The sequence below is a fragment of the Aethalodelphis obliquidens genome, unplaced genomic scaffold (assembly GCF_003676395.1).
Source record: "Aethalodelphis obliquidens isolate GAN/ISIS:26980383/991018 unplaced genomic scaffold, ASM367639v1 scaffold35, whole genome shotgun sequence".
NCBI classification, from domain to species: domain Eukaryota; kingdom Metazoa; phylum Chordata; class Mammalia; order Artiodactyla; family Delphinidae; genus Aethalodelphis; species Aethalodelphis obliquidens.
The window spans coordinates 13,964,498-13,978,342 of record NW_020837979.1 but is presented as its reverse complement, the minus strand read 5'-3'; the positions used below and the strand labels follow the sequence as shown (position 1 = coordinate 13,978,342).

The 13,845-nt window shown below is 43.3% G+C and overlaps 1 protein-coding gene across 7 annotated transcripts in view; it reads left to right on the top strand.

Annotated features, from left to right (window-relative positions):
• Positions 1–1,211: 1,211 nt before the first annotated feature.
• The window catches only part of USP39 (ubiquitin specific peptidase 39), a 30,272-nt gene continuing 17,638 nt past the window's right edge, over positions 1,212–13,845 (top strand). The window contains exons 1-7 of one of the 7 annotated variants that reach the window (XM_027129172.1): positions 1,449–1,559; positions 2,007–2,058; positions 3,937–3,988; positions 4,440–4,509; positions 5,779–5,873; positions 7,121–7,257; positions 8,489–8,641. In XM_027129172.1, the coding sequence (XP_026984973.1) occupies positions 3,973–3,988; positions 4,440–4,509; positions 5,779–5,873; positions 7,121–7,257; positions 8,489–8,641 (471 nt within the window). In that variant the 5' untranslated portion in view covers positions 1,449–1,559; positions 2,007–2,058; positions 3,937–3,972. Of the gene's footprint in view, positions 1,567–2,006; positions 2,059–2,095; positions 2,327–3,936; positions 3,989–4,439; positions 4,510–5,778; positions 5,874–7,120; positions 7,258–8,488; positions 8,642–13,845 lie in introns of those variants that run through there. The other 6 variants (XM_027129171.1, XM_027129176.1, XM_027129175.1 and 3 more) reach the window with 6 other exon arrangements.

The window sequence follows — 13,845 nt, the reverse complement described above, 5'->3', positions numbered from 1 at the left end:
ACTCTCGGCGTGGGAGGACCCAGGGCCTTTCAGGCGTCTGAGACTGTGCCATTTTTGAATCCTCTTTAAAAAGAGATAAAAGTAGGAATCCGTAATTAGAACAGGGACAGACTGGTACATCCGCACAGTGGGATGCCGCTGAGCAATCAAAAGGAACGAGCACTCAACAACTTGGATGAATCTCAAAACAAACACGCCGAGTGAAAGAAGCCGGGGATAAGAAGAGGACTCTCTGGGTGCTTCTATTTATATAAGACTCTAACAAGTGACACTGATCTCTAGCGACAGAAAGCAGATCAATGGTCGGGGCAGGGGAACACTTGGTGGATGGTGGTTAGGTTCATTATCTTGATCGTGGTGGTGGTTTCAGAGTGTATACATACCTCTATCAGTATTCAGCAAATTGCACACTTTAAACGTGAATTTTTTTTTTTTTTTTTTTCCGGTACGCAGGCCTCTCACCGTTGCGGCCTCTCCCGTTGCGGAGCACAGGCTCCGGATGCGCATGCTCAGCGGCCATGGCTCACGGGCCCAGCCGCTCCGTGGCACGCGGGATCCTCCCGGACCGGGGCACGAACCCGTGTCCCCTGCATCGGCAGGCGGACTCTCAACCACTGCGCCACCAGGGAAGCCCTAAACGTGAATTTTATTGTATGTCAATCACACCTCAGTAGAACTGTACAAAGTATTGAATAGTTTAGGGCTGTGGAAGGGGTCGTGAAAGTCACAGACCCTGAAGCTTGAGCTTCAGTAGCGTCTCTAGTCTTCTGCTCGTCGTTTGCATTTTTCTGTGGTACCAAGAACAATCCTCTAAATGTGGAATTAGAGCCGTCGGATTGCTCCACGAAGGCGATGACTTGGGGATGTCGCCTAGTTCTGTGCAGGGCCGTCGGTCTCCGAGGCTTGGAGACTGGAGACGACCTGCCAATTCTGGTTTGGGGACACAGAGTATCTTGAAGACACCTGGGGCCCAATGACAACTTTTTTTAATCCAGAATTTTAATCCAGAATTTCCGCAGCCAGTGAAAGGTTCCTGCCTCTTTAAACGGGTAATAATGAGTAAAGTGGCAGTAGGACCGCCTATCGGTCTCAGGTGCGCGCGCACCCGCAAAGACCCCCCCCCCCCCCCCCGCCCAAGAGGCGTAGTACTTCCCAGAAGTTCTCTGCGGCTTGATTTGTCCCTATCGGCGACTCGTAGAAAACCTTGGGCTTGATAACAGCGCCGCTCCTGATTGGCCGCTTGCCGCGTGCTTGGTCTTCCTTGGAGTCTGCGCCGGGCGACTCGGCCGGTAGTGGCGATGTCCGGCCGGTCCAAGCGGGAGTCCCGTGGATCCACCCGCGGGAAGCGCGAGTCCGAGTCGCGGAGCAGCTCGGCTCGTGTCAGACGGGAGCGAGATCGGGAGCGGGAGACAGAGGCTCCGAGCTCCCGGGGCAGTCCGGTGCGCGTGAAGCGGGAGGTCGAGCCGGCGAGCGCGCGCGAGGCCCTGGCGCCCGTGATCCCGGCGGTGCGGGTGAAGCGGGAGCGCGAGGCCGACGAGGACTCGGAGCCTGAGCGGGAGGTGCGAGGTGCGCGGGGCCGGGCGCGGGTTCCACTGTCGCGTTCTTCTTTTTCTTTTTCCAACCTTCTCTCCCCACGGGGAAGTCACACTCCACTCGCGACCCGACTCCGTTTTAATGAGGATAGTGCTAGTCTTGATCAGGATCGTAGCTATAGCGTTTCTAACAGTAATAAAAACAGGTAGCTTTCCTTTATCGGATGTCTAATGCGGGCCAGGCGCTGTGCTAATTGTTTTACAGGTGTCCCTTCTTTTTAGTTTTTTACAAAATACCTGAGGAGTGAGTCTTGCTGTAATTTCTGAGTGGAGGGCCTGAACGCTGTGCACTTGGACCACACTGCCCTGTTATCCAGGGCTGTAGCAGCCAGGAGATATGGATTCTAGTCCTGCCTCTGAGACTGAGTCACGGTGGTTTGGGAAAGTGATTTTCACGTGTCTGTCCCTCTCTAGGTTAACGGAAGGAGTCCTGGAACCCATGACCTTTGAGAGCCCTAATAAGCCAGTGAGTCTGTCAGTTCCCATCTATGACTGTACCCTCTGCCTTTTTCTGCTGGACTCGTTCTGCTTCTCTTAGTAATTTCTGGAGACTTCTTGGCCAAGCCATGGTACTCTGTAGTGTGTACACTCTTTTCCAACTTGTTGATATCTTACCAATCATTAAGTAGGTTTCTATCATTTCTGAAGCTTTTCCTGTTTACCTCAATTACATCTTTTCCTTCTCTGAACTTGGAACTTCTGCATTGAACATATTCCTATGTACTTGTTTTCTGGTGAGTTAGCAGGTGAACATATCACAAGGCTACATGTTAGGGGCAGTGTTCATGGGGGGGGGGTGGTCTTCATTCTCCAGGATTTTATAATTCAGTCTCTGCACCTGGTTATTAATATAAAATTATACTCTTATGTTAACTCTTAAATTTCTAGCTCAGAATCCTGTGTTTGACATATTTTTATATTACCCTCAGGGTCCAGATTAGCACCTTGCTCGTGGAAAGTGCTTGATAAATGTTCTTTGAATAATCTAGTTAATAATTTCAGGGTATTCTTTGATTTCCTTTACTTAAATATTCTGTCAGCCTCATGTTTCCCTTTCTTTGGAAGAGAAATTGTTTCTTAGATATTTTGTATACTTACGGTAAGGAGATTGTTTTCTCTGGGACACACTAGGATCCCAGTTGAGGTTACTGCTGTTTTCTTTTTTCCCTTTTATTTTTTTCATGAAATAGATTATAGGTACTAAGATGAGCTAAATGTCAAGCACATGTATAGTTTAAAGAAGAGTGTGGATATATATCCTTAAATCTACCACTTGTCAAGAATTGTGAAGGGTCTGAGATTTTACCCTTTTTGTACACTACCAAGTTAGCCTGCCGTGGTTTCATGGATGCTGATGGAAGACATGGAGCTATTGGGCTTGAGACAGCTTATTGCAGCAATAACAGTAGCCAGAATATAGCATTGTCACTTCCCTGAGTCAGTTCCCACAGTGCAACACGATGAGAACCCATACACACAGTGGGTGGCCTCACAGGACAAGAACTCTAAGCTTAGACAACCCAAATCTTCTATAATGGGCTGTGAGCTTGCCTCCCCTTTGCTCTGTAGGGACACACTGTCTCCTACTTCCAAAGCTATAGAAACAAACTTCACTGTACAAACAACTTTGACAAGATAGTCTGGAGGCAGTCAGTGCCTCTGGTCACAATATGTGCAGAAGTTCGAGAGACCCATGGAGAGTTGCCTCCCGATGCTGTTCAGCTTAAGAAGTGGTACTTAACCAGTACCTTAGAAGCTCCCATAGGCCCCTTCCCAGTTGCATCTGCCTTCCTTGCTTGCTTGGGTAATCACTGAATTTTTTCTAATCATTTCTATTTTTATTATTTTATTATTTACAGTTTTACCTCACATATACATCCCTGAGTAGAACTGTATTTTATTTTGTATTTGTTATAAATGGAATCATACTATATGTTGTCTTCTGTTTTGCCTTTTTTTTTTTTTTCCGCTAGCCATATTGTTGACGTTTATCCGGCAACACAGTGTTCTATTGATGATATACCAAAATGTATTCCTTCCATTTTTATATGTTGTAGACATTTGGGTTGTTTCCAGTTTGGTCTCTTTCAAATATTGCTGCTATAAATATTCTTTAGTAAAGCATTCCTGATGGCACATGTGCAAAAGTTCTCTAGGGTATGTAAGTAGAAGAGAGATTGCTGGGCCAAAAGGTCTGTGTATTTTCAGCTTTGATCTTGCTGTACTATTTTCTAAGAGGTTGTAACAGTTTATACTCCCACCAGCAGTTACATGAGCATTCTCACTGTTCTTCATATTTGCCAACACTTGGAATTGCCTGATTTTATTTTTTCCTCTCTGGTAGGTGTGAAGTGGTATATCATTGTGCAAGGAAATTTGCATGTTCTTGATTACTGGTGAGGTTGAGCATCTTTTCTTTCTGGCCATGCTGTGAAGCTTGCAGGATCTTAGTTCCCCAACCAGGGACGAACCCCAGCCCCCTGCAGTGGAAGCACAAGAGTCCTAACCATTGGACAGCCAGGGAATTCCCAGCATTTTTTCATAAGTTTGAGGGCTGTCTTCCTCATTTCCTTTTGGGTTGTCTTTTTTTTTTTTTTTTTTTTTTTTAAATCTCCACCAGATTTCTTTATGTAATTGCAAGCAATTCCTTTGTTGGTTATATGTGTTTCAAGAATATCCTCTCAGTTTGTGGCCTGTTCCATTAAGTGGGCTTCTTTGGTGTTGTCAGGCTGCCTGTACAGGAGCTCATCCTGATTAATTTTTCCCATTTTTGTGTTTGTTTGTACTGGTAGTTGACCCTGAGTGTGGGTTTCCCATTTTCAGAGCTTTTGATGCTTTTCCTTTCAGCAAAAAATGGCCGCATGGATTCTGAGGATCGGAGGAGCCGCCACTGCCCCTACCTGGACACCATTAACAGGTCGGTAGCACAGGAATGCCTAGGGCAGCAAAAGAACAATGGAGTCTCTGCAGAAAGTTCTTTGGACTGTACGTTAAAAATACGTTCCAAAACTTTAGCTCTTTTAAAGCTTTCTGCCCAGAAAACTGTGCCTCTTGCCTTGTTTTTTAATCTTTGCCCTTCAATTTAAAGTGTCAGAGAGCATGTTGTTTTAGGGTGGGCGTATGCAGAAAGAGCTTTTAGCTCATTTTGAATTTGTATGAGGAAATAAAGGGATATGTGGTGTCGATGACAATAGCAAATTTAAATATTATTGAGCACTGACTGTGTGCTAGGTACTACTCTAGGTGCCTGGGATTCAGCAGAGGAAAATCAGACAAAAATATATCCTAAAGCAGAGGTGTTTACCCCATCTTGGTATTCTTTGATCCCAGATGCATTTTAGGATGGTTTTTCATTTATGCCGTAGGGTGGCACTGTCTAATAGACTTTTTTGCAACAATGGAATTGCTCTTTAAGGGCTGTCCATTGTGGTAGGCACGGGCTACTTGTGGATATTGAGCACTTGAAATGTGGCTTGAGGAACTGAATTTTAAATTTTATTTAATTTTAATTATTTTACTTTTAAACACCAGTAGCTGTGTGTGGCTAGTGGCCCCTTTAACTGACAGTGCAGCTTTCCTGGGACCATTACCAATTAATCAGAGTTAATGCTTGAGAATGAATCCTCTTGCCACCTGTGAATTCAGTGGAGGTAAATTTTCTTTTATCACTTAACCCGCCCAGTACTCATATACCATTACTTTGCACTTGAATAGATAGATCTGTTTGTAGGTATTCCCCTAAAGTTCTTCAGGCTTCCCATTTATTTTTATGGACAAAAATAAAATTTTCTTTTATGAAAGGGTTTATTCACTCTTTTTATGTCCTTCCTTTAATGTCTTTTAATTTGGAATGCTGTTGGGGCCCTGTTACTTCAGTCCTACTTGTGGCTTTTCCTCCAGAGAAAGTAATGGAAGATTCTCAACTGGTTGTGAACACTCAAAAGAAAGAGGGTCATTGGTAGAGATACCTTTGCACTGCTTTGGGGCTTGGTGGGTGGCGGTGCTATATTAAATGCCTAGGTAAGGAAGAGTTAATGTTCCCCATGGTTTGTATGTGATTGTTGAACTGTTCTCTGAAGGCAGCTGTGTGACTGCAGGACAGGAAGCCAGGGACACTGCTTCGCTCAGGTGCTCACCTAGGCAACCATCCCTATTAATTGTTTCTGTTTTGTTTTGGTTCTCTTAGGAGTGTGCTGGACTTTGACTTTGAGAAACTGTGTTCCATCTCCCTCTCGCATATCAATGCGTATGCCTGTCTGGTGTGTGGCAAGTACTTTCAGGGTAAATAAATGTTTTGCATCACATTTTCAGCACTAGCCACAGCTCTATTCAGGGATTTTTTTTTTTTAAGTAAGTAAGCTGCTGTTAGGAATCATGTCTAGTAAGCCCTATCTTTGTTCCCAGGAAGGTGGAATACTCTTAGAATATCCACAGGAGGTTCTCTGATTGGTCAGAACCTGAATACATGTGAAAGGAAGAAAGAACTAGCCATATGAGAGACTATGTAGGAAGTATCAGAGACTCTGGGTTTTTGAATCTCTGATGTTTTCTATACTCATGTCTTTTTCTGAGAATCCTTTTACTCTAAGGACTTTTTCATTCTGTTCTTTTCTGGAAATTTATTATTTCAGTTCATTCAGAGCAAGCAAATGCTTTGTACACAGTATAGTGGAGGATTCAAAAGAATTATAAACTGCATTCTTTGCTCTAATAAGGATCTTATAAACTGTCAAGGTTAACACGTAAAACAATCAGCAGACTCTCTTAAGACCATAAAGATTACTGCTGGACTGTGTGGCGCTGAGTATAAATAAGGATGATAGGAGTTGAAATATGCAAAAATATGCAAAGGATGATAGGAGTTGAAATATGCAAAGTTGAAATATGCAAAGATCATTGTTAGCTGGAGTGTTTGTGTAGAGTTCATGGAGGAGGTGGAACTTGTACTCTGTATGCAGGACATAGAGTTTGAATAGGTTAAGGGTGAGATGCTCTAGAAAGGAGTGGCAACGTGAACAAAAGTATGTGGGTACAGGATTGTCGTGAATGTGGACAGTTGAAAACTCAGGACTAAGTGACGATGGACTGTCACAGATATGTACGTGTGTATGTGCAAATCAGTGTATGCATGTACGTACATGTATATGATATATACATGGATATTCCTAGTTTCTAATACATGAAACTAGCTCATATACATAAACACATACATATATGCATACACACAGACACATACATATACACACATATGCACAAATACACCCACACATATTTTCTATGTTCATGTATATGAAATCAGTTCCCTTATGTCTTGTGCCATCTAGGGAATAAAGATAATGCGCTCTTCTTTCTTGCTATTTTTGTGATGAGAAGAGTTCATGTGGGAGATTCCTTTCGTGGATGGTGTAGTACTTTGTTTTTGCTGATACTAACATGTTCTGGTACAAAATAATGAAAGGAAAATTACCCCTCATCTGTGTGCTTATGGAGTCTGCCCTTCTCTCATAGCCTTTCACTCTTCCCTACAGGCCGGGGTTTGAAGTCTCATGCCTACATTCACAGTGTCCAGTTTAGTCACCATGTCTTCCTCAACCTCCACACCCTCAAGTTTTACTGCCTCCCAGACAACTATGAGATCATCGATTCCTCACTGGAGGATATCACGGTGCGTGTCCAAGAGGGTTGGTTTGGAACCAGTTATCCTGGGAGCCACCCCAGGGCTCCTGAGGATCTGCCCCACCCGAGGTCAGGAAAGAGTCTAAGTCCCTTGGGCTTCGAGAGGCTCCTTTCGCCTTGGCAGGAACCAGAGAAACAGAGTAAGGAGGTCACAGTCCATAATTTTGGCCCATGGTCTACAGCCTAGCTCTGATTTCTGCTTTTAATGTTGAGGGTTAGGACTGAAGGAATATTGCTACTTTTCAATTAGGGTGAAAGCATTTTTGTGAAATAAATTATCCTTCCATATTTTGGAGTAGGGATGTGAATTGGGCCTGCTGTAGGACAGTGGATGCCAAGAGGTATACCAGCTTCCGGCTACTTTTGACATGATGCAGCCAGAATGGCCAGCATGTCCATCTGTGGGCTCTGGTTTGTGCCCTGTGCCAAGAGTCACTGCACTTGAGTGAGGAGTGTGGAAAGTCCTCTTGGGCTTTGATTACTGTTGGAACTGTTGATTATTGCTTTCCTTTTCAGCAGCGGCTGCATGTTCAATAGAGTTGAATGCTCTATTTATTAAGGAAAGCTTGGTTTTCAGAGTGTTTGAAACACTACTTACTCCACTTCCATATGTTTTATAACAGTCTATTAAAGTTGAAGTTAAAGTGGTTAAGGACAGTATTTATAGATGGAGAAACTGAAAGGAATTCAAGCTTTCAAAGTGAGTTAGTGGCGACCTCTGACCAGTGTGTGACATGATGACCCTCATAGGTCTAGGACAGGGAAGGTTCTGATCCTGCCCCTCCAGCCACAGGGAGTCCTGAGATCTCAGTCCTGCACAGATAGGAGGTGACACTCCTGTTCCTGCACCGGGCCTGTGTGCTGGCTCTGTGTGAGGTCCTACCTGGGACTCAGACTCCTGCCTCCTGCAGACTTGAGTGTCCTGCAGCTTCTCCCTGTTGTTTGTCCCGGGTTTGGCTGAACCTGTGGTCTGAGGACAGGCCTGGGATTCAGTGACTTTGGGTTAAACACAGAGATCACCTTCTAGATGAGCAACGTGGGGCGGGGCCCATTGCATGTTACCTCAGTCCTTAGACCTACTGTTGGGAGCCCTTTGGGTGGATGGTGAGACGTTCACGACCAAAGTATCTTTTCTTTTGGCAGAAATTGCTGTTGTGGATATATCTTGTGAACTCTGTAGACTGCCCTAAAACAGCCTAGGATTTTCTTTTGCTTTTCAGTATGTGTTGAAGCCCACTTTCACAAAGCAGCAGATCGCTAACTTGGACAAGCAAGCCAAGTTGTCCCGGGCATATGATGGTACCACTTACCTGCCCGGTATCGTGGGCCTGAATAACATAAAGGCCAACGACTACGCCAATGCCGTCCTTCAGGTAGGTTGGAGGCGTCCTTCAGGTAGGTTGGAGGCGGGAACCATGAGGGAGGGGGCAACCCGGGAACACTGTGAAGCTTGGCTAAGAAACAGCTGCCTTCTGGTGGAGTGCAGTCAGGTGGTCCTCAGACCCCGAGTCTTGCCAAGGACTCTTCTTGGGTGTTTGTTCTGCCCCAAGCAGAACATTCCCATCTGCCTGAGGGGCTGCCACCAAATGGTGGACCTGTTCCAGCCTCTGGAGCTTCCAGGGAATGGGGGATGGAGCTGCGCGGGACCTGCAGTACCAAGTAAGAGACACATGAGCTAGATGATGCTTTTTCTTTTCATGGTGCAGATGTTCATTGTGTTGGCTCTGTGATGTCTCTGTCCTGCCCCTGTGCTGAAGTCCTGCAGTGGGAAAGGCAGAAAGCCAAAGTTGTCCTGTTTGCAATTGTTTTGCTTTTTAAAAAAAATTACACAAGTAATTGTGCGCATGTTGTAGAAAAATAGAAAACGTTGGTAAGCATAAGAAAATAATCATCCTACTTCACTCAAAAAAAACTGGTTAAAAAAAAGTATAAACAAGTACTTGTGTAGGGGGAAGATATAGAAAGTATAAAACAAAAGCTTCATTCCTTTCTTTCCCTAGTACTCTGTCCTGGGGTAGTTAGCAGTATAGCGACCTCCAGAACTTTATTCTAAACGCAGGTACACAAATGCATTATATCCTGTCATGTGGCAATATTATGGTTTATTTTGTTATTTCCCAATTGATACATAAAATTTCACTTGTCTCACATTTTTATTTCTGTTACCAGTGTTGCAGTGAGTATTCTTCTATATATATATAGTCTTGCACTTCTTGTGACACTTACATTTTGTTATATTTCTTTTCTAGACTTGAAAAATATTTGTATTTTTTTATCTATAAAGTAATGTAGTATGTATCTTTGTATGTATTTTAACCTAAAAGCATATTATGAAATCAGTAAATATTCTTGTGCAGCTTCCTTAATGTTTACATGTCAGTCCATTTTGTTGAATTTAATTTATTTAACCTTCTTTTCTTCTTGTATTAATGCACCTTGGGCCTAGATTCTAGGCTGTAGGGGGTTTGTAGCAATTTACAAACCCACCAGCAACACAAAAGGGTGTTTTTCTTTTTCTTTTTTTTTAATTGAAGTGTAGTTGATTTACAGTGTTGTGTTAGTTTCTGGTATACAGCAAGGTGATTCAGTTATGCATACATATATATATATATTCTTTTTCATACTCTTTTACATCATGGTTTATTACAGGATATTGAATATAGTTCCCTGTGCTATACAGTAGGACCTTATTTATCTATTTTATATGTAGTGGTTTGTATCTGCTAATCCCAAACTCCTAATTTATCCCCTCCCCCACCCTTTTCCCTTTGGTAACCATAAGTTTTCTATGTCAGTGAGTCTGTTTGTGTTTCATGGATAAGTTCATTTGTGTCGTGTTTTAGATTCCACATGTAAGTGATATCATACGGTATTTGTTTTTCTCTTTCTGGCTTACTTCACTTAGTATGATAATCTTTAGGTCCATCCATGTTTCTGTAAAAGGCATTATTTCATTCTTTTTGTGGCTGAGTAACATTCCAGTGTGTGTGTGTGTGTGTGTGTGTGTGTGTGTGTGTGTATCACATCTTCTTTATCCATTCATCTGTTGATGGACATTTAGCTTGTTTCCGTGTCTTGGCTGTTGTAAATAGTGCTTCTATGAATATTGGGGTGCATGTGTTTTTTCGAATTATAGTTATCTCCGGATATATGCTTAGGAGTGGGATTGCTGGATCATACAGTAGCTCTGTTTTTAGCTTTTTAAGGAACCGCCATACTGTTCTCCATAGTGACTGCACCAATTTACATTCCTACTAACAGTGTAGGAGGGTTCCCAAAAGGGTGTTCTTCATCTTGCATTGTCACTGTTAGCATTGAAAACAACTTTTTCCATTTTTTTTTTAATGTATTTCATTTATTGATTTTTGGCTGTATTGGGTCTTGGTTGCTGTGTGCGGACTTTCTCTAGTTGCGGTGAGTGGGAGCTACTCTTCGTTGTGGTGCGTGGGTTTCTCATTGTGGTGGCTTCTCTTGTTGCGGAGCATGGGCTCTAGGCGCGTGGGTTTCAGTAGTTGTGGCACGTGGGCTCAGTAGTTGTGGCTCGTGGGCTTTAGAGCACAGGCTCAGTAGTTGTGGCGCACGGGCTTAGTTGCTCTGCGGCATGTGGGATCCTCCCGGACCAGGGCTTAAACCCATGTCCCCTGCATTGGCAGGCAGTTTCTTAACCACTGCGCTAGCAGGGAAGCCCAACTTTTTCCATTTTGATAGGTATCTCCATTTTAATTTACTTTTTAAGAATTCACTTCTAAAGTTGATTATTATATTTCTTCATGAGTTGTTGGGCCTTATGTGCTCATTTTTCTATTAGTGGTCCATTTTATTGAGGATTAAAAGTATGCTGGAGAGGGTGTGGAGAAAAGGGAACACTCTTGCACTGTTGGTGGGAATGTAAATTGTTACAGCCACTATGGAGAACAGTATGGAGGTTCCTTAAAAAACTAAAAATAGAATTACCATACGACCCAGCAATCCCAATACTGGGCATATACCCTGAGAAAACCATAATTCAAAAAGAGTCATGTACCAAAATGTTCATTGCAGCTCTATTTATAATAGCCAGGACATGGAAGCAACCTAAGTGTCCATCATCGGATGAATGGATAAAGAAGATGTGGCACATATATACAATGGAATATTACTCAGACATAAAAAGAAATGAAATTGAGATATTTGTAGTGAGGTGGATAGACCTAGAGTCTGTCATACAGAGTGAAGTAAGTCAGAAAAAGAAAAACACCGTATGCTAACACATGTATGGAATCTAAGGAAAAAAAGGTCATGAAGAACCTAGGGGTGAGATGGGAATAAAGACACAGACCTACTAGAGAATGGACTTGAGGATATGGGGAGGGGAAAGGGTAAGCTGGGACGAAGTGAGAGAGTGGCACGGACATATATACACTACCAAACGTAAGATAGATAGCTAGTGGGAAGCAGCCGCATAGCACAGGGAGATCAGCTCGGTGCTTTGTGACCGCCTGGAGGGGTGGGATAGGGAGGGTGGGAGGGAGGGAGACGCAAGAGGAAGAGATATGGGAACATGTGTATATGTATAACTGATTCACTTTGTTACAAAGCAGAAACTAACACACCATTGTAAAGCAATTATACTCCAATAAAGGTGTTAAAAAAAATCAGATGTTCAAACTTAAAAACAAAAGCAGGCATATGTATATTGGCCTTTTTTTTTGCATATGTTGCACATATTTCGTTCTGGTTCTTTTGTGGCCTTTAAACTTTGTTCGTGATATTTTTGCATGAAGAATTTGGTAAAAAATTGTAAAAGTATATCTGTGAATTTTGGTGTCTGCCATTGGTGTCATGCCTGGTTCCTGGAGAGGTCAGATTCTTAGGTGGAGAGAGACTTTGTGGACTGTTCCTCTTACAGCCTCTCGTGGCTTTGTGAAGACGGTTACAGGATGGACAGATAGGATTTGGATATGGGCAGGGCAGTTAGTTTTGGCTTTGTGATGGGTTTCAGTCCCCACAGGAAGTTCTCTTTATTTATACAAATAAGTAGATCACCTGGCTCTGTAGCGCGATGAATAGTGCATTGGACTTCTATTTATACAAACAAGGAGATGAACAAATCCTTTGTGATGTTTCCACTAAAATGGGATTGAATGGACCAAGTACTCCACCTGGAGGCTGAATAATTTCTCTCCGAGGACACCTACTGCTTGTATTGTTGCTGAAACCAGGGAGCAACCTCTCTCCACAGCATGGATAAGCAAGAATTAGTATAAACTATCCATATGCTTCTCCTTTTTTGAGAGTAACTCTAAGCAGGAAATCCTTGTTTCTTCAGCTGAGCTAAGCTTGTAGGGGCTTTCCTGATCACCTCTATCGTTACCCTGAGTTGTATCCTGAGTTGTCTTCCCCAGAGATACCTGGGTCTTCCCCAGAGACACCTGGGTTTAATTGTGTTTAACAGCATCCTTCTATCCTTGCTGAAAGAATTACCTTGTCAAAGAAAGTTGTGCTCATGGTAAGCGTAGCACTGATGAGGATTCATGAACCCATCAGGAGGGACCTGTGGGGAGACTATGCATTTATTTAGGGTCTGTACCGTGGTCTCCTTCCCAGTTTCATAACTCACACTAATAAGCATGTGTTTCTTCTTGAACTAACATGGCTGGTCTTTATCTTTTTGCTTAATGAGATATAATTAATTTTTGTTCTCTTAAACCTTTTAACTATTTTCCACCATAACAGAGTACATTCATTTTTATATACAGTTGTATCGTTTTGTTTGGTTTGGTTTGGTTTTGGTTTTGGCCATGCCGCACAACATGTGGGATCTTAGTTTCCCAACCAGGGATCAAACCTGTGCCCCCTACAGTGGAAGTGCAGAGTCTTAACCACTGGACCACCAGGGAAGTCCCTGTATCATTTTATTACCACTCTCTCAATACCACATTTGGGGAAGACACCAGGTTTTACTAAGATGTTTTTCATATTGTTTTAATGTACAGTTGAGAGATGGGGGAACTGTGGTCTCCAGATAGTCCTCTCTGCCCCAGCCAAATACATGGTGAAGAAAGAGTATCTGGGTTTCTAGCCTTCAGTTCCTGTGAATCCAAACATAGTCACAGGTCTAATTAGAGTAAACAAAGGAAATTTTTAATTAAGTTGGTCAGCAGATAGGGATTTGAATACCTTTTTTTTTTTTTTTTTTGTGGTACGCGGGCCTCTCACTGTTGTGGCCTCTCCCGTTGCGGAGCACAGGCTCCGGACGCACAGGCTCAGCGGCCATGGCTCATGGCCCCAGCTGCTCCGTGGCATGTGGGATCTTCCTGGGCCGGGGCACGAACCCACGTCCCCTGCATCGGCAGGCGGACTCTAAACCACTGCGCCACCAGGGAAGCCCGAATACCTTTATTTTAAAACTCCTTTGTTATACCCACGTTAGCAGAGTGTCTGCAGAACTGAACTTTCTGTGAAACTTGCTATAAAGGATGTTTCTCTAATGTGAACTCTGGGGGGGATTCTCTGGGAGTGCATTTGCTTCTGATTCTTTAAGGCATCATAGGCACAGTTCTGTTAGAAGAACTTTAGGTGGACAAGCTTGGCTCCC